Raw genomic sequence first — 18343 nt, forward strand, 5'->3', positions numbered from 1 at the left:
TCTAACAGCTTCAGGAACCCCAGGTACTGCCAGATGTGCCCCATCCTTCCAGAAAGGTATACAAATCAGGAAGGGTGTGCACACTTGTCTTGGACCAAAAACTACTAGGAAGGTTCAAGAGTAGGCACATGCCTAACATGTTCTGTTGGAGACCTTGAGTTTGACCTCAGTTGCCAGCTGCCCCCTCCCACATCACCAGAGTCCCACACTGCTGGGCAGGGTATCCTTAGGAGTAGCCTTTGGTTCCCTTGAGCACTTCTGGCACTGCTAGGAGTGGACACCCTGAGCACAAGGTGTGTGTGTCCCCAAGAAAGGATTTATGGACCAGGAGAATACAGTAAAGTGTGTGTGACAGATTTCCATTTGGTCTGAAAAGCCAAGAGACCATACTGAGTGTGGCCAAAGAACAGGAAAAAAAAATAAGCTAAACAAAAGGCATTAGCAATTGTAAACCTGTAATGACAACTCTCACAGAAATCAGGGAGCACTGATTCCTGGGCATAAAAAATAGGAGTGAGCCCTGAGATCAGCTGAGTGTAGTTCAAAGCCAGAAAGAAAATCCAAGCAAATGTAAGATTACTGGTAATAAAAGCCACTGGAACTGGGGCAATAATACAGTGGGGTAACCGATCTCACTCGCCAATCTGGTTTTGAACTCTAACATCCCATAATATGGTTCCCCAAACCTGCCACAAGTAATCCCTGAGCACAGCTGAGTGTGGCTCAAAAACAAATGAACAAAAAAAAGCCACCAAGGCAAAGGCATCTTCAGAAAAAGGAAAATTCAGGTAAGTTGAAGGTCTTGTGAAAGGGTCCCATCTTAAGCCTTTCCTATAGACAGACATGAGGCAAGTCTCCTAGAAAAATGATTATTTTTACCTCAACATCCCCAAACATGTTACCCTAAACAAGAGCTAATTATTAAAACAGGTTTATCAGAAGTCATCACGAAAACTAGACCAGTTTAAATAACAAACATTTATTGGTGTCACTTTGCGGTAGAAAAAAAGTTCCTACACCAGATGCACATGACCCAGCTGTTAAATAGAACGTTTAGCTTCCAAGGTGAACACAAGCCCAACCCAACATCGCCTCCCCTTTTTTGGGGAGTACCCCCTTTGAAATAGCCAATTTTTTTCTCTCCTCCCACCCCAAGACGTGTGAGCAACTGCTAATGAAAAGCAGTAAACAGCCACTTAGGCTATAGCATTTTCAACTCCACTCCAAGGTGAAGATTCCAATTACATTCGAGATTGAAGTTCTCTCAATTTTCTCCTAACGAAAGTTCCTGAGTCCAGTATTTACAATATTACAGCACTAGCAGAACAGTGTCTACAACTCATCCTTTTCTGTTGTTCCTCTTCAGTCGGAGGAGGGCCTGCACTTCCATAGAGTTTGCTGATAATGGGCTGAACGATTTCTTCCAGTTCCTTCTTTTTAGCTTTGAAATCTTCAATGTTCTGCATCTTGGTGACTCTCCAGCCATTCAATCTTTTCCTCTACAGCTTTTTCCATGGTTTCCTTGTCTTCAGAGGAAAGTTTTTCCTCCCAGCTTTTCCTTATCTCCAATCTGGGTTTTTCAAGTGAGTAGGCATAACTTTCCAATTCATTTCTTGTGTCAATGCGCTCCTTAAGCCGTTTGTTCTTCCTCAGCGAACTTCTCAGCATCATTAACCATCCTTTCGATTTCTTCAGGTGTCAGGCGATCTGGTCATTAGTGATAGTGATCTTATTTTTGTTGCCTGTGCCTTTGTCTTCAGCTGTCACTCGAAGAATGCCATTTACATCGATCTCAAAGGTGACTTCGATCTGTGGTACCCCCCCGGGGTGCAGGAGGAATCCCAGTCAGATCAAAATTTCCCAGAAGGTGATTGTCTTTTGTCAGAGGTCGTTCACCTAGAAATTACACACACAAAAACAAAACAAAATTACTATATCCAGAAACAAAGGGTACATCTGGAGCCCTCTACTAGTACTGTTCTGAACTTGGAAGTAGTACATGAGGTAGCTATTGGGACTAAGAAGAAAATTAAGCTACCTTAGAGAAAGTCTAGCTCCAATTAAGGAACTACTGAAAACAGACATGTCCTTTCCCTACCTATGCCAACAGCAGATCAAGTTATGTTTTTTCAAACATTTCATGGCATTATTAGATATGTAAGCAATTACCCTTCATAGACCTTGATTGTAACTGTTGGCTGTTATCAGAAGCTGTAGAAAAGATCTGAGACTTCTTGGTGGGCACCACAGTGTTCCTTGGAATCAGCTTTGTCATGACACCTCCAACGGTTTCAATACCAAGTGTGAGAGGACACACATCAAGCAAAACCAGTCCCCTGGCAAAGATGAAACGATCACATCAGAATTAAGAGTCAAAGTACTAAACCAAACAGTCTCCAAGAATTGGATGTTCATCCTCTCGCCATATGCTTAGCTCTGCGAAAACAGTTGTTATGGTTCTGCAACAGGCCTTGTCCTCATTGTAACCCATTATCAACTGTTTGACCTTGTTGTTCCTATTCTATTGCCTTTTTTAATTTTTTGGGCCGCACCCAGCAGCATTCAGGCTCTGTGGACCATATGGGATGCCTGGGATTGAACTCAGATCCATTCTGGGTCAGCCGCATGTGAGGCAAATGGCCTACTGCTGTGCTATCATTCCAGCTCTTTATTGCCTTTAAGACAACAGTTTATTACACTCATCAAACTACTGGGGCTCTGTAGTAATGCTGTGGCCTGGACCTACCTGTATCCTGATCACCAGAGAGTACACCAGCCTGGACAGCAGCACCATAGGCTACAGCCTCATCTGGGTTTATGCCACGGGATGGTTCCTTGCCATTGAAGAACTCTTTAACCAACTGCTGAATTTTTGGGATGCGAGTAGAGCCACCAACCAGAACAATTTCATCAATATCAGACTTCTTTAAATCTGAATCTTCCAGCACTTTCTGGACAGGTTTCATGGTAGAACGGAACAGATCCTAGAATAAAGAGACAGTGAGGATGTAGATATTGCCTAGTTGTTTAAATGCATGATCCTACATTCACTAAGTCTGACTTGCTTTTTTTACTTAGCAAAGCAAAAGCAAAAGGAACCTACCATGTTCAGCTCTTCAAACTTGGCCCGAGTTAGGGGTCTCAGAGAAGTCTTCTCCTTCAAAGAAGGACTCGATTTCCGATTCTGGCTTGGTGTTGAGAAGACAGAGCCCGCTTGGCCTTTTCTACCTCCCGTCGGAGCTTCTGGACAGCTCGGTTTGTCTTTCCGAACATCTTTGCCCGTCTTCTTTTTGTAGAGCTTGATGAAATGCTCCATCACACGCTGGTCAAAGTCTTCTCCACCCAAGTGAGTATCCCCGTTAGTGGCCACAACTTCAAAGACACCATTATCCAATGGTAAGAAGGGACACGTCGAAGGTTCCTCCACCAAGGTCAAACACCAGGATGTTCTTTTCTCCTTCCCTCTTATCCAGACCATAAGCAATAGCAGCTGCAGTACTGTTTGAAAACAGATTAAAAAAAACCCTTAGTCAAGTTTACTTTCCTCCTATTTGACAACTAGGCAGCCATTCCTTTGAAGCCAACACTCACGGTTTCATTGATGATCCTCATAACATTCAATCCTGCAATGGTTCCAGCATCCTTAGTTGCCTGACGTCTGGGCATCATTGAAATAGGCTGGCACAGTAACCACAGCATGGGTAACCTAAAACAACAAGCAACTGAGTTACTTTTATCATGACATATCTATATAAGTAATACATATCAACCATTTTGCTTTCAAGATACGTTTAACATAAATTTGTATATGGTGAACTTGCAAATATGAGAAAGTAACTCATCAAAATCTAGTATTTCAGTGGCTTTATAAAGCACTCAAAGTGGATAAACATGAATATCATTCAGGTTCTAAGGCATAATACTCATTCCTCAGAACAATGAACCCAAAACAGTATTTAATTACCTTCTTTCCCAAATAAGCCTCAGCAGTTTCCTTCATTTTCGTGAGAACCATGGCAGAAATTCTTCAGGAGCAAATGTCTTGGTTTGTCCACCTCCGATATCAACTTGGATATATGGTTTGGTTTTCTTTCAACCAACCTATTTTAAGAATAAACCACTTTCAAATGGGTGGCCAAGACAACGCAGAAACTTTTTTTTAAAAGGTCACCTTACACCCACTTTTAAACCCCCAAATGTTGGCGTATTTCCCCTTCCTGAGTCAAAGAAGAACCAGAAATATTTAAGGACTGTGCACCTTCTAAAAAATAAGTCCAGGTTGGTTTTTAACAACGTTTTCATTCCATGTGTGAGTGGATCAACTTAATTTGTTCTTGTAACATACTGAAATCACTCCATACAAACCATGGATCCTATCTGCACATCCCTCTGTGCTGTCTTAACGTTTTTTCCAGTAGCACTTTCCCTTTTGGGGCCATAGTGGGAATGGAACCGTGGGGATGGGTCAGACGTACCTTCAAGATCCCCACCCCAGAAAAGCATATCCCAGACCCTAAAAAAGCAACTTTTGGCCTTGTCTTCCCTTACATTTGGATTTTGGGGGCCACACTCGGCAGTCCTCATATAGAGTACCATATGGGGTGGGGGGGGAATGGCATAGGGGATGAGTTGAAGAACTCGGCTATTAGTTGCCATGCGAGGTAGGTGCCTGCCCTTTGGCCAGCTCAGGGAACCCCACATTGTGGGGCAGGCTCCCTATATAACCACTCAATGGGAGTGACCCCAAGGCCAGGCGCTGGGGCTCACCTTGAAAGGCAAGAACTTGATGTCCTGCTGAACCGAGGGGTCGTTCCAGGTGCGGGCCGATGAGCCTCTTGGCATCGAAGACGGTGTTCTCGGGGTTCGAGGTGAGCTGGTTCTTGGCCGCGTCGCCGATCAGGCGCTCCCCTTCGGGGGTGAAGGCCACGTACGAGGGGGTGATGCGGTTGCCCTGGTCGTTGGCGATGATCTCCACGCGGCCGTTCTTGAACACCCCGACGCTGCAAGGACAAGAAGAGCCATGAAAGATGTCAATAAGATATAAAAAAACATAAGACAAGAAATCATGGTCCCAGATGCAAATAAATGCCGAATCGTGATGACACATGAAATATACAAGATCATGACCTAAAGCCACAGTGGATCCTGGAATGAAATGGGAATCGTGATGACACATGAAATATACAAGATCATGATCTGAAAAAACAGTGGATCCTGGAATGACATGGAAAGCACCCCACAACTTGCCCCACATCCTGGGGGGGCCACACCCCGAAACCTGTCTCGCTCCCTCCCCTCAGCCAGGGCCGACACCCCAAAACTCCCTCACCAGGAGTAGGTGGTGCCCAGATCGATGCCCACCACCGTGCCCACGTCCTCCTTCTTGTCCTCCTCCTCAGCCCGGGCCGAGCAGCCGAGCAGCAGCAGCAGCGCCGCCGTCGCCCGCCACAGGGAGCTTCAGCTTCATCCTGACAGGCGACCTGAGGAGAAAAGCAACAGCTCAAGCCCCGCGCTCAGGCGGGGACGGCGGGGAAGGCCGAGCAGGCCGCGGCGTTTCTACCTCTAGCTCGAGACAGCGCCGCACGCCAGAGAGGACTCAAGCCAGCGCCTTCCGTCCGTCTGGGAAGTCTCGCCTCGCGTCGAGCGCGCCGGCGCCGCGCCCACTTTTATACCCTGCCCCCAGCCCCGTCGTGGAGGCCTGCTGATTGGCTGAGCCGCCTGCGCGTTGGAACGCCGCTCATTGGTCCAGACCACCAAGCTGGCCGCCGCCGATTCGAAGCGGGCTCGGCCGCCTCGCACGTCACCGCTCCGCCCCTCCGGCCACGCTCATTGGCTGGCGGCGGCGCCCTGAGACCACCAATGAGAAGCCGCATCCGGTCCGAGCGCCGTTCTCATTGGTTGGAACGGTTGCCCGTCTTGTGTCTCGCGACCTCTCACCCCCCGTTTCCGGCGGCTGCTCTCAAGTCCCACCCCAGCGCAGGGCCTAGAGGGCTTCAGTGCTGGGTCCCTCAGAGCTGAGGGTTCTTTCTCAGCACACCCCCTGAGGCGGGGGGTGTGGCACTCAGGGCCCTCTGCTTTTTTTTTTTTTTTTTATTCTCTGCCCACTGCTCCTTCATCTCTTAGATCTTGAGGCGGGAAGCTCTGCCTCTTTCTCTCTGGTTTCCATTCCCATCCTAAGCATCCTCAGCACAGGGGCCATGATGTCACCCAAGAACCAATTGCTCTCTCTGCCCTTCCCTGGGACGAGTGTCTGAGCTTCTTTTTGTGTGTGTTTGTTTTGGATTTTTGTTCTGTTTGGCTTTTGGGTTTTTTGCAATGTTGGGGATCGAACCCAGGGCCTCACTCACACCTGCAAGACCAGCTCCCCACCTTGAGTCTCAACATCTTTTTGTTGTTGTTGGGCCCAGCCCCATTTTTGGGCTCTGTCCAACCTGGATCTTAGCTTCCTGCCCATCTGCTATTTATTTATTTATTTATCTCCATTTATTGGGCCCCTGCACATTGTGTTGTACCCAGTACCGGTTTATGGGCCCTATCCAACCTGGGTCTTGACTTCCTGCCCATCAGCAATTTTTTATTTATCTCCATTTATTGGGCCCCCTGCACATTGTCTTAGAAGATCCAAAGTGCTGATCTCAGAGTCCCGAATGCTCACTCCACGGTGACAACCCCTATTTCAGAAATGCCCTCACACCCACCTTGCCAGGGATCACTGTGCCAGCAGGACCTTTCTCTACCGACCCAGTTTTGCCTGTCATTTGCCTCTGGGGCTCAAACTGTCTTACAAAACCTTCCTCGCCTTTTATGTGGATATTTTTCTAACTTGCCCTTCCTGGAAAAGGTCGTAGGAATGCTGCTTAAGTGTCTTTTATCTGTCCAAGCCTTACACCTCTATGAAACCCTATCAAGGAAGAAATTTAGGGATGAAGGAAGATAGCACAGGAGTTAAAGCACTTGCATATTCTATCGTAGGCACCACATGGTCTCCTGAACACCCCTGGATGGGATCTTCAAAAAAAAAAAAAAGATAGAATAGAGGCTACTATGTATATAGTCATCTTTCTTTTTTTATTTCTTTGGTTTTTGGTTTACACCCAGCAGCTCTCAGGAGTTACTCCTGGCAGGCTCCGGGTCTATATTGGATACTACAGGTTCCTCCCAGTGGCAGCATGCAAGGCAAACACCCCACCACTCTGCCATCCCTCCTGCCCTACTATGTAGTCTTAATAGGTGCCAAACATAGTTCTCTGTTTTCTGTATCACTTCATCCTCTGAATGGTTGAGTAATAGATCAGTAGTTTCCTATTTTTCAGATGAGAATATTGAAACAGAAAGGTATTGAAAACTATCTTCACAGTTAGACCTGATCGTTACAGTCATCCTGATTCCATAGCCAATACTTCTGTTTTTCTTGTTTGAGGGCCATACCTGGTAGAGTAGGGACAGATTGAGGATGGAGAACCAGGTTGTGCTGTTTGTCAATACCCAAGATTCCCACACTTGCCTTCCAACCCTTTGAACCAACTCCCTAGCCCATGGTTAAACAATTTTTTTAATTAACTTTTTTTTTTTTGCGGGAGTATATCTGGTAATGCGAATTACTTCTGATGGTGCTTGGGGGACCATATGAGATGAACCTGGGTCAGGCACATGCAATCTTATCTATTGCAGAATAATGTGTCACATTATCATCATGAAATAATGCCAGTATTTTTTCTGCAACGTGTATTATTGTGTGTGTGTGTGTGTGTGTGTGTGTTTAAGGCACATATAGCAATGTTCATGGGTTACTCCTGGCTCTGCACTCAAGAATCACTCCTGGCAGGAACTTGAGGACCCCATGGGATGGTGGGATTGATCTGGGTCAGCCACATGTAAGACAAGCACCCTACTATCACTCTGGCCTCTTGCTACATAGATTATTGAGACTTTGGGGGCTGTCCTTATCTAAGTAGTATGAGGCATTTTACACAGTTCACTGAGATGTTGGGAGTAGTAGTCAGTACTCAGGAATGTTTTTCTCCTTCTGGGTGCTCTGTAAAGGTTACACTGGTGACTCAGAATTGACTCCATTCTGACTATAGATGTTGCATCATCCATATCTTTCACCAGGACTTGTAATAGGGCTGAAACACTTACCCTTCCTGAGATTTCATCAGTCCATTCTCCATTAGGCCACATCAGCTTTATTTCATGATCATTTCTGTCTTGATCTCCCACTAAACTTAAAGGTCTAAGTTTGATTTTCTCCCTGATGGACAGAGCAATCTTTTTCTTTTTTTTTTTTCAGAGCAATCTTTTTCAATTCTCTTTTATCTAAGATTTAGATAAGTGATATCAGGTTATCTTATAAAGAAGAGTATATTGCCTCATTTATCTTTTTACAGCCACACAAATGCAGTTTTCTAAAAAAAAATGTGATCATTTAGAGATTGAACTAGAAAGTTCAATAAAAATTCAATAAAATGAGTATGCTGAAGGCTAAATGCCAACAGTATTATCAGTGTCAAGTCATTAATATTTAATTACTAGGCTACTAAACATTTTAGGTGCATTATCTTTTTTTTTTTTTTTTTTTTTTTTTTGGTTTTTGGGCCACACCTGCCGGTGCTCAGGGGCTACTCCTGGCTATCTGCTCAGAATCCAGAGTCTTTAAATATAAGAATCTGATACCAACAATAGCTAAAGTGTGAAAAAGTTTCACCGGGACCTTGAGAATGACTTGAGTTGGATGGACTGGTATGCCTGGAAGCCAGAGTCAATATTATGCCAATAAACTTCTGTGGTAGGCCTTTTTGTAATCAGGTCAAGGATTTTTTTTCCCTTTTTCCCATTTTTCTAGGGTTTTTTGTTTTTTTTGGATTTTTTTGGGGGGGGCCACACCCGTTTGATGCTCAGGGGTTACTCCTGGCTAAGTGCTCAGAAATTGCCCCTGGCTTGGGGGGGATCATATGGGATGCTGGGGGTTCGAACCATGGTCCTTCCTTGGCTAGCGCTTGCAAGGCAGACACCTTACCTGTAGTGCCACCTCGCCGGCCCCCCATTTTTCCCATTTTTCTGGACCTATGCAAACAATGGCGATTGCCACTATCACACCTTTACTATATTTTTTTACTCTTATCCTTTAAGGAAAAAAAAATACAACTTACTGAACTTAAAAACAAATAACTAGTAGAATGCCTGTCTCGAATACAGGTAGGGGATAGGAAGGGGGAGGGGGAAATGTTACACTGGTGAAGGGGGGGTGTTCTGGTTATGACTGTAACCCAACTATGATCATGTTACTTAAATAAAAAATATATTTAAAAAATCAATGCAGACACACCTACATTACTCACTACTATAAACATCAATTACATTAGATTAATACTAAACTTTATCAAATTTTCCTATTCTAAGTTTTGTTTATACCCTTATTGTTTATTTGTTGTACAAGCAAATTTAATTACAATAAAATGAGGACTTATCTTAAAAAAAAAAAAAAAAGGAAATAGCTCCTGGCAGGCATAGGGGACCACATGGGATGCCGGGATTCGAACCAACCACCTTAGGTCCTGGATCAGCTGCTTGCAAGGCAAACGCCGCTGTGCTATCTCTCCGGCCCCCCCATTAATCTTTTTTAATCCTCATGAAAACTTTTTTTTTGGGGGGATTGTATACCTGGTGATGTATAGGGCTTATTCCTGGCTCTGTACTCAGGGATTGAACTGGAACTGGTCACTTGCAAGGTAAGTCTTTACAGAATTTACTATTCCTTCAAGACCTGGAAATATTTTCTACATCCTATTTTTAGAGCTGTGGAATCTGAAACCCCAAGAGATAAAAGAAAATTGCCAAGGAGATCACAGAGCTGAGAATAGCCAGAATTGGAGCTGTGTCAGTCTGATTTTAATTTCAGTAAGTTGGGCCTGTTATTCTGAATTTGGACCTTATAAGATTTATATTTTGGAGGCCAAAGAGATAGCACAGTGGCATTTACCTTTCAAGCAGCTGATCCAGGACCTAAGATGGTTGGTTCGAATCCCCGCATCCCATATGGTCCCCTGTGCCTGCCAGAGCTATTTCTGAACAGATATCCAGGGGTAACCCTGAGCACCGCTGGGTGTAGCCCAAAAACTAAATAAATAAATAAATAAATAAATAAATAAATAAAGATATTTTGGGGCTAGAGAGATACTACAGTGGGTAGGGCACTTGACTTTCTCACAGCTGATGTCGATTTGACCTAAAAACTAATAGGAGTGATCCTGAGCACAGAAAGAGTAGCAAGCCCCTGAGCACTTCCAGGTATTGCTCAAACACTAAAAAATTATTATATTTTGCTTTAGGATGTAAAGTAGTTAAATAGTTTTCAAATATTTTTAATTTTGGGGAGGTTTTTGGGGGATCATATCTATCCCTCAAGAGTTACTCCTGGCTCTGCACTCAGAAATAACCCCTGTCAGGCTTGGGGGGCCATTGTGAAATATTGGGGATCAAACCTGGGTCAACTGAGTATAAGGCAAGTGTCCTACCTGCTGTGCTATTTGACAGCCCATAATAGCACTCTTGGTCACATAAATGTCTTTTTTTCTAGCCACACACCCACAGGTGATTGGGCTATTCATGTTCCATGGTTAGAGGTTATTTCTGGTTGCTTTTTGTTCGTTTATTTGGGCCACACCTGGCAGCACTCGGGAAACTCCTGACTCTGCATTCAGAAATCCTCCCTGTCAGGCTCAGGGGATCATAAGGGATGCTGGGAATCGAACCCAAGTCAGCTGCATACAAGGCAAACACCCTCCCGTTGTGCTATCGCTCCAGTCCCTACATGTTATTTCTGGTGGTGCTTGGGAGACTATGCAGTACCAGGGAACAGACCTGTGCCTCCTACATGAGAAGGATATACTCCAGTGCATTGAGTCACCTCCCTTTCTCATAATTAAACTCCTAGACATATTTTAGAACATGGGACCTCAGTCCAAAAATTGTGTTCTTGGAAGGAAGGAAAAAGGACAATTTGGGAGCCAGAGACACACAGGAAGAACATTCTGACACAAATCAAGATGCCAAAATGGCTCTCACATTCATAACACTGCTCTCAGCACCAAACATCTCTCCCATTCTCAGGACTGCCCTGGGCCAGACTTCCCCTCCACCGAGGAACCTAGCTCCAAGGTACCATGCCTTGAGGACCCTTCTCCACATCCTGCTGGCCTGTTTTACTGCTTCCCTAAGGTCCCTGCCTCTGATGGTGGTGGTGGTAGGGTGTCCATATCCAAGATTGGGAATGTGATTGGATTCACTACAGGTTTAGAAGTCAAAGGCTTTTGGCCAACCAAATGCTAGGGTTCCTTCCCAAGGGAGTCTGAATGGCACAGGCCTCTCCACAATTCATTCCCTGGCATCCTCAGCCCACAGAGGATCTCATGGGTATCATGATCCAACTCTTCTGAACTTCTGAACTTCTTTTGTTTTGTTTTGTTTTGTTTTTTTGTTTGTTTATTTTTGGGTCTCACCACATGGCACTCAAGGGTTATTCCTGGCTCTGTGCTCAGAAATCGCTCCTGGCAAGCTCGGGCAAGTATAGGAGATGCTGGGACTCGAACCTGGATTGGCTGCATGCAAGGCAAATATCCTATCTCTGTGCCTTTTCTCTGGTCCGAGATCCTCTATACTTCTTGGGGATACATCAGGGAAACTTCTCCAAGTTAGACTTGGGAGTCATCTTGAGGCTGTATCAAGTGCAGGCTTGAGGTGTCCCAGGTGTTCTCAAGACTGAGGACCGCCCCCCCAAGATTGCTCACTCATTTTGCTCTGTCTTTCCTCAGACCTAGCCATTGTACTGTGATGAGCTTCTGTCCCAGAAGAAAGTGTTTTTTCTCATGATGCAAAACACAATTCTCGGGCCTCTCCAAGAAAGCAAATCTTTTAAAGGCATAATCTACCTGATTCTGACTTTACACTTTTCCCCATGGGTAAGGTGAACCCAGGGGTCTGGATTTCAGGTCTGCAAGACATTTAGGAGGGTATGTTATAAGATAGTGTGAGAAATGGGGGCCAGAGCGGTGGCTTAGAGGTAGGGCATTTGCCTTGCACGCGGCTGACCTATGACAGACCTCGGTTCGATCCCCCAGCATCTTATATGGTTTCCTCAAATCAGGAGCAATTTCTAAGCATGCATAGCCAGGAGTAACCCCTGAGCATCACCGTGTGTAACCCAAAAAACCAAAAAAAAAAAAAAAAAAAAAAAGATAGTGTGAGAAAGAGATTAGGAAACAGAAAATACAGGTTCAAGATGCTTGAACCCCAAGTTGATCTGAGGCTCCGCCTAGTCTCTGGGCATCAGTGGTAATTTCCCCCACCCACACACCCGCATCCCCCACCTGCACCAATGGGTGTAACCAAAGAAAGCAAACAATTATTTTTAAAACTATATTATTTCCTCTTCTGTAGTTTTAAAATGTAAAGTTGTCACCATATAGAAAAAAGTTATCTCCCTGAGGTTCTCTTTGCTAGTCTGTAAAATTCTAAATATAATCAGGTTCCAAGGCTATCTTATAATTAAGATAATAACTGTAAAATATTTGATATGCGGGCCCGGAGAGATAGCAAGGCGTTTGCCTTGCAAGCAGCCTATCCAGGACCAAAGGTGGTTGGTTCGAATCCCGGTGTCCCATATGGTCCCCCGTGCCTGCCAGGAGCTATTTCTGAGCAGACAGCCAGGGAGTGACCCCTGAGCACTGCCGGGTGTGGCCCAAAAACCAAAAAAAATATATATATTTGATATGCATATAAGGCATGAAACTTAACCCTGATATGCTATACTATTGTAAGTCAGTGACAAATTAATGAAGAATGGATCCCCATTCTGTCTGCATCTCAATGTGGTGCATATATTTCCTCTCTGTTAGGGAATACACTACTCTCATTTTTCATCTCTCCCTTCCATTATTACTTAATAGAACTATATTGATTCAAAAGAGAGGCAGGGCAAGGTGAAAATGATAGCACAGTGGGTAGAGCATTTGACTTGTTCTTGGCCGACCCAAGTTCAATCATGGGTATTCATATGGTTCCCTGAGACTGCCAGGAGTCAGAGCACAGAGCTAGTAGTAACCCCTCAGCACAGCTGGGTATAGCCCAAAAACTAAAAAAATAAGTTAAAAATTAAAGTATTATGTTCAGGGAAATGACTCAATGGCAGAGCACTTATATTGCATATATGAGTCCCTGGGTTTCATTCCTGGCACTATGTATTCCCTGAGCACTCAGTCAAAAGTTTCTGAGCAGAACTGAGTGTGAATCCCCAACCAAAAACAATAAATAAAAGTTACATGATACCGGGGCCAGAGCTGTGCTGCAAGTGGTAGGGCATTTGCCTTGCACATGCTAACCTAGGTCAGACAGTGGTTCAATTCCCCGGCGTTCATGTGGTCCCCTGTGCCAGGAGGGATTTCTGAGCGCATAGCCCTCAGATTTTGAGTGTGGCCCAAAAACCAAAAAATAGAAAAGAAAAGTTACATGATACCATGTAAGATCCAGCTTAAATTTCTGAGCGCATAGCCCGGAGTAGCCCCTGAGCAATGTCAGGTGTGACCCCCAAAACCAAAAATAATAAGTAAATAAATAAATAAAAGTTAGGGCTTGGAAGCTGGAGTGCTAGCACAGCAGTAGGGCATTTGCCTTGCATGCAGCCGACCTAGGATAGACCCAGGTTCAATCCCTGGCATCCTATATGGTCCCTCCAAGCCTTCAAGGAGCTATTTCTGAGTACAGAACCAGGAATAACCCCTGAGCGCTACTGGGTGTGCCCCCCTAAAACAAACAAACAAACAAAAAAGCTAGGGCATATCAGGCTAAGAGATAGTATAGGTTTGAATTTAGCCAACCCTGCTTTGAATCCCCAGCACCAGGAGCAGTCCCAGAGCACTGTCAGGAGTCACTCTTGACCACAGATCCCAGGAGTGAGCAAGCCAGGTATGGCCTAAAACTCAAATAAAAATAGTACATTTGGGGGGCCAGAAAGATAGCATGAAGGTAGGGCATTTGCCTTGCATGCAGAAGGACAGTGGTTGGAATCTCGGCATCCCATATGGTCCCCCGAGCCTAGCCAGAAGTCATTTCTGAGCATAGAGTCAAGAATAACCCCTGATTGCTCCCAGGTGTGATGCAAAAACCAAAAAAAAAAAAAAAAGTATATTTGGGGTGGGAGGGGGGTTTGGACCACACCCCGTGACGATCAGGGGTTACTTCTGGCTATGCCCTCAGAAATCACTCCTGGCTTGGGGGACAATATGGGATGCCAGGGATTGAATCCAGGTTCGGCCTGGGTCAGCCACGTGCAAGGCAAGCGCCCTACAGCTGTGCTATCGCTCTGGCCCCCAAATAGTATAATATTTAGCTCTCCCCACAGCCAGCATCATATTCAAAAGTGAAATACTCTTCCGAAGTGACAGGTGGATGCTTCTTTTTTTTTTTTTTTTTTTTTTTGGTTTTTGGGTCACACCCGGCAGTGCTCAGGATTTACTCCTGGCTGTCTGCTCAGAAATAGCTCCTGGCAGGCACGGGGAACCATATGGGACACTGGGATTCGAACCAACCACCTTTGGTCCTGGATCGACTGCTTGCAAGGCAAACACTTCTGTGCTATCTCTCCAGGCCCAGGTGGATGCTTCTTTATAAGTACTTTACTTGCTTGAAATCCAACCTCACCAGTGACTTCTACATGTTGGGATCTGACTACACCAGCATTATTTACAATATCCCAAAGCCACTGCGATATCACCTCGTTGGCCAGTACCAGAGACTCCTTTTATTCTTTTTATTTTTACCCCCCCCCACTTTATTTTTGTCTTTGAGCCACACCCAGATGTGCTCAGTGGTTACTCCTAATTCTGTGCTCAGAAATCACTCCTGGCAGAATTGGGGGACCATTTAGGATGCTGGGAATCAAACCTGGGTGCAAAGCAAACGCCCTACCCACTGTTGCTCCAGTCCCGAGACTCCTTTTATTCTTTTTTGGGGGGAGATGGGGTTCAAACCTGGCGGTGCCCAGGAATTACTCCTGGCTCTGTGCTCAGAAATCGCTCCTTGCAGGCATGGGAGACCATATGAGATGCCAGGATTTGAACCACCATCCATTCTGGACTGACTATGTGCAAGGCAAAATGCCCTACAGTTGTGCTACCCTCTCTGGCCCCTCCTTTTATTCTTTTTTTTTGGGGGGGCCGGTCACACCTGGCAGCACTCAGGGGTTACTCCTGGCCCTATGCTCAGAAACTGCTCCTGGCAGGCTCAGGGGAACATATGGGATGTTGGGATTCGAACCACCATCCTGCATGCAAGGCAAACACCCTAGGTCCATGCTATCTCTCTGGTCCCCTTCTTTTATTCTTTTTTGTTTGTTTGTTTGTTTGTTTTGTTTGTTTGTTTTTGTTTTGGGGCCACACCCGGCAGTGCTCAGGGGTTACTCCTGGCTGTCTGCTCAGAAGTAGCTCCTGGCAGGCACGGGGGACCATATAGGACACCGGGATTCGAACCAACCACCTTAGGTCCTGGGTCGGCTGCTTGCAAGGCAAATGCCGCTGTGCTATCTCTCCGGCCACTTCTTTTATTCTTTTGTTTGTTGTTGTTGTTGTTGTTGTTTTTTTCGGGTCACACCGTTTGATGCTCAGGGGTTATTCCTGGCTAAGCGCTCAGAAATTGCCCCTAACTTGGGGGGACCACATGGAACGCTGGGGGATCGAATCGTGGTCCTTCCTTGGCTAGCGCTTTCAAGGCAGGACACCTTACCTCTAGCACCACCTCGCCGGCCCCCCTTCTTTTATTCTTTTTTTTTTGTTTTTGTTTTTGTTTTTGTTTTGGGTCACACCCGGCATCGCTCAGGGGTTACTCCTGGCTCTATGCTCAGAACTCGCTCCTGGCAGGCTTGGGGGGCCATATGGGATGCCAGGATTTGAACCGATGACCTTCTGCATGAAAGATAAACGCCTTACCTCCATGCTATCTCTCCGGCCCCTCTTCTTTTATTCTTTTTTTTTTTTTTTTTTTTTTTTTTTTTTTTTGGTTTTTGGTTTTTGGGCCACACCCGGCGTTGCTCAGGGGTTACTCCTGGCTGTCTGCTCAGAAATAGCTCCTGGCAGGCACGGGGGACCATATGGGACACCGGGATTTGAACCAACCACCTTTGGTCCTGGATCGGCTGCTTGCAAGGCAAACACCGCTGTGCTATCTCTCCGGGCCCTCTTCTTTTATTCTTAAAAGAGATGCAAACCCAAAATTTATGGGTACTCTAGTCCAACAGCTGAAAATTCTGAGGTGCACTTGAGAGGGGGCGGTCTCCAGTCCTGCTCAGCTGAAGCCCCTGCAGAAATATTCACAACCACCCCACAATCACCTCTACACCAATGGCCCAAATTGACTGCTCTATGATTAACCTATGCAGAAACACCAAATGGACAACTTTAGGCACACAGGTTCGGGGGCAGAAAATTCTAGGATCTTCTCAGAGTGGGGACAGACAGCCTCCCCAGCCCCTATGTACTTCGGGAAGCCCTGGCAGCTAGTCACACCCCACAACCTCTGCCATGTCAGCTGATGTCAGCTCCATAGATCCTGGAATTTCTGGAGTGTACAGCAAAATATGCAACCACACAACACTTCAAATTTCTGAATACAGGGGCCAGAGAGATAGCATGGAAGCAGGGCATTTGCCTTGCATGCAGAAGGACGGTGGTTCGAATGCTGCCATCCCATATAGTCCCCTGAGCCTGCCAGGAGCGATTTCTGAGCGTAGAGCCAGGAGTAACCCCTGAGCGCTGCCGAGTGTGACCTCCCAAAAGTAACAAAACAAAAAACAAATTTCTGAATACTTACACCCCAATAGGAACACACCAAATTAAATGTGAATGTAGCAAAGAAGCCAGCTAAGCCCCACAAACAAAACCAATAATACAGAATGCTCAGCTAGCAACAGCAATAACTTAGTAAATCTCCAGACTTAATTATAATGGTGTCTTATAATGACCCCATTGTAAGATATAATCATTTTCAAAAAAATTATTGAAGTTTTTTTCTTTTTGGAAGTTTTTTTCAAAATAATTTTTTGGGTCACACCCAGCAGCGCTCAGGGTTACTCCTGGCTCTACACTCACAAATCGCCCCCAGCAGGCTCGGGGGACCATATAGGATTCCAGGATTCGAACCGGTGACCTTCTGTATGAAAGGCAAATGCCTTACCTCCATGCTATCTCTCCGGCCCCTCCAAATCATTCTTTTACAATTTAATTGTAATGAGCAATATAAAATAAACGATTCTTTGCCTGCTCCGACGACTGGGTGATCTGCGGCACAAGAGGGGTGGGCTTGGGCATAGGTGAGAAATTAAAACAGTGGTAGAGGGAATGTTATTCTGGTGGTGGGATCAGTGTTTGGAATACTGAATTCCAGAAACAGTTGTGTTATCTACAACTTTGTAAACCATAGTGCTTAAATAAAGTAATGAAAGTGTTTTTTAGGGGGCTGCAGCGGTGGCACAGCGGTAAGGTGTCTGCCTTGCCTGTGCTAGCCTACGATGGACTGCGATCCATCTCCCAGCATCCCATATGGTCTCCCAAGCCAGAAGCGATTTCTGCGCGCATAGCCGGGAGTAACCCCTGAGTGTCACTGGATGTGGCCCAAAAACCAAAAAAAAAAAAAAAAAAGTTTTTTAAAATATCTTTTAGGTGGGGCCAGAGAGATAGCACAGCGGTAGGGCGTTTGCCCTTGCACACATCAGAAGTGGTAGATTCCCTGCATCCCATTTGGTCCCCTGAACCTGTCAGGGGCGATTTCTGATTCATTTAAAAATAAAATAAAGTGCTCGCTTCAGCAACACATATACTAAAGTTGGAACGATACAGAGGAGATTAGTATGGCCTCTGCACAAGGATGACATGCAAATTCGAGAAGTGTTCCATATTTAAAAAAATAAAAATAAGTAAATAAATAAAATAAAATAAAATAAAAGGGGCCGGAGGAGATAGCATGGAGGTAAGACGTTTGCCTTGCGTGCAGAAGGTGGGTGGTTTGAATCTCGGCACCCCATATGGTCCACCAGGCCTGCCAGGAGCGATTTCTGGGTGTAGAGCCAGGAGTAACCCCTGCGCAAAAACCAAAATAAATAAATAAATAAAATAGTAACCTTGGTGTTTAAATAAAGATATTTTAAAAAAAGTACCCAAATATTGGGGTTCTAATAAAAAGATATATATAAAATAAAATAAAGTATCTTTTTTTTTCTTCTGGTTTTTGGGTCACACCCGGCAGCGCTCAGGGGTTACTTCTGGCTCTATGCTCAGAAATCACCCCTGCAACACCGGGT

General features: G+C 45.3%; 1 protein-coding gene and 1 non-coding gene across 2 annotated transcripts; one reads left to right on the forward strand and one right to left on the reverse strand.

Annotated features, from left to right (window-relative positions):
* Positions 1–963: 963 nt before the first annotated feature.
* Positions 964–5873, reverse strand: HSPA5 (heat shock protein family A (Hsp70) member 5). Its single transcript, XM_049773808.1, is given in 24 exon segments — positions 964–1358; positions 1361–1457; positions 1459–1542; positions 1544–1579; positions 1582–1641; positions 1643–1707; positions 1710–1821; positions 1823–1898; positions 2173–2200; positions 2203–2336; positions 2743–2984; positions 3104–3136; positions 3138–3179; positions 3181–3258; positions 3260–3391; positions 3393–3490; positions 3588–3657; positions 3659–3706; positions 3965–4023; positions 4026–4101; positions 4768–4821; positions 4823–5000; positions 5330–5455; positions 5752–5873. Coding segments are annotated over 24 exon segments (2076 nt in total). The 3' UTR covers positions 964–1332.
* Positions 5874–17838: 11965 nt separating this feature from the next.
* On the forward strand, positions 17839–17945 carry LOC126010694 (U6 spliceosomal RNA). The gene has a single exon (XR_007496709.1). It is a non-coding gene; the product is annotated as a U6 spliceosomal RNA (small nuclear RNA).
* Positions 17946–18343: the final 398 nt, after the last annotated feature.

The sequence above is a fragment of the Suncus etruscus genome, chromosome 5, assembly GCF_024139225.1.
Source record: "Suncus etruscus isolate mSunEtr1 chromosome 5, mSunEtr1.pri.cur, whole genome shotgun sequence".
Classification (NCBI taxonomy): Eukaryota; Metazoa; Chordata; class Mammalia; order Eulipotyphla; family Soricidae; genus Suncus; species Suncus etruscus.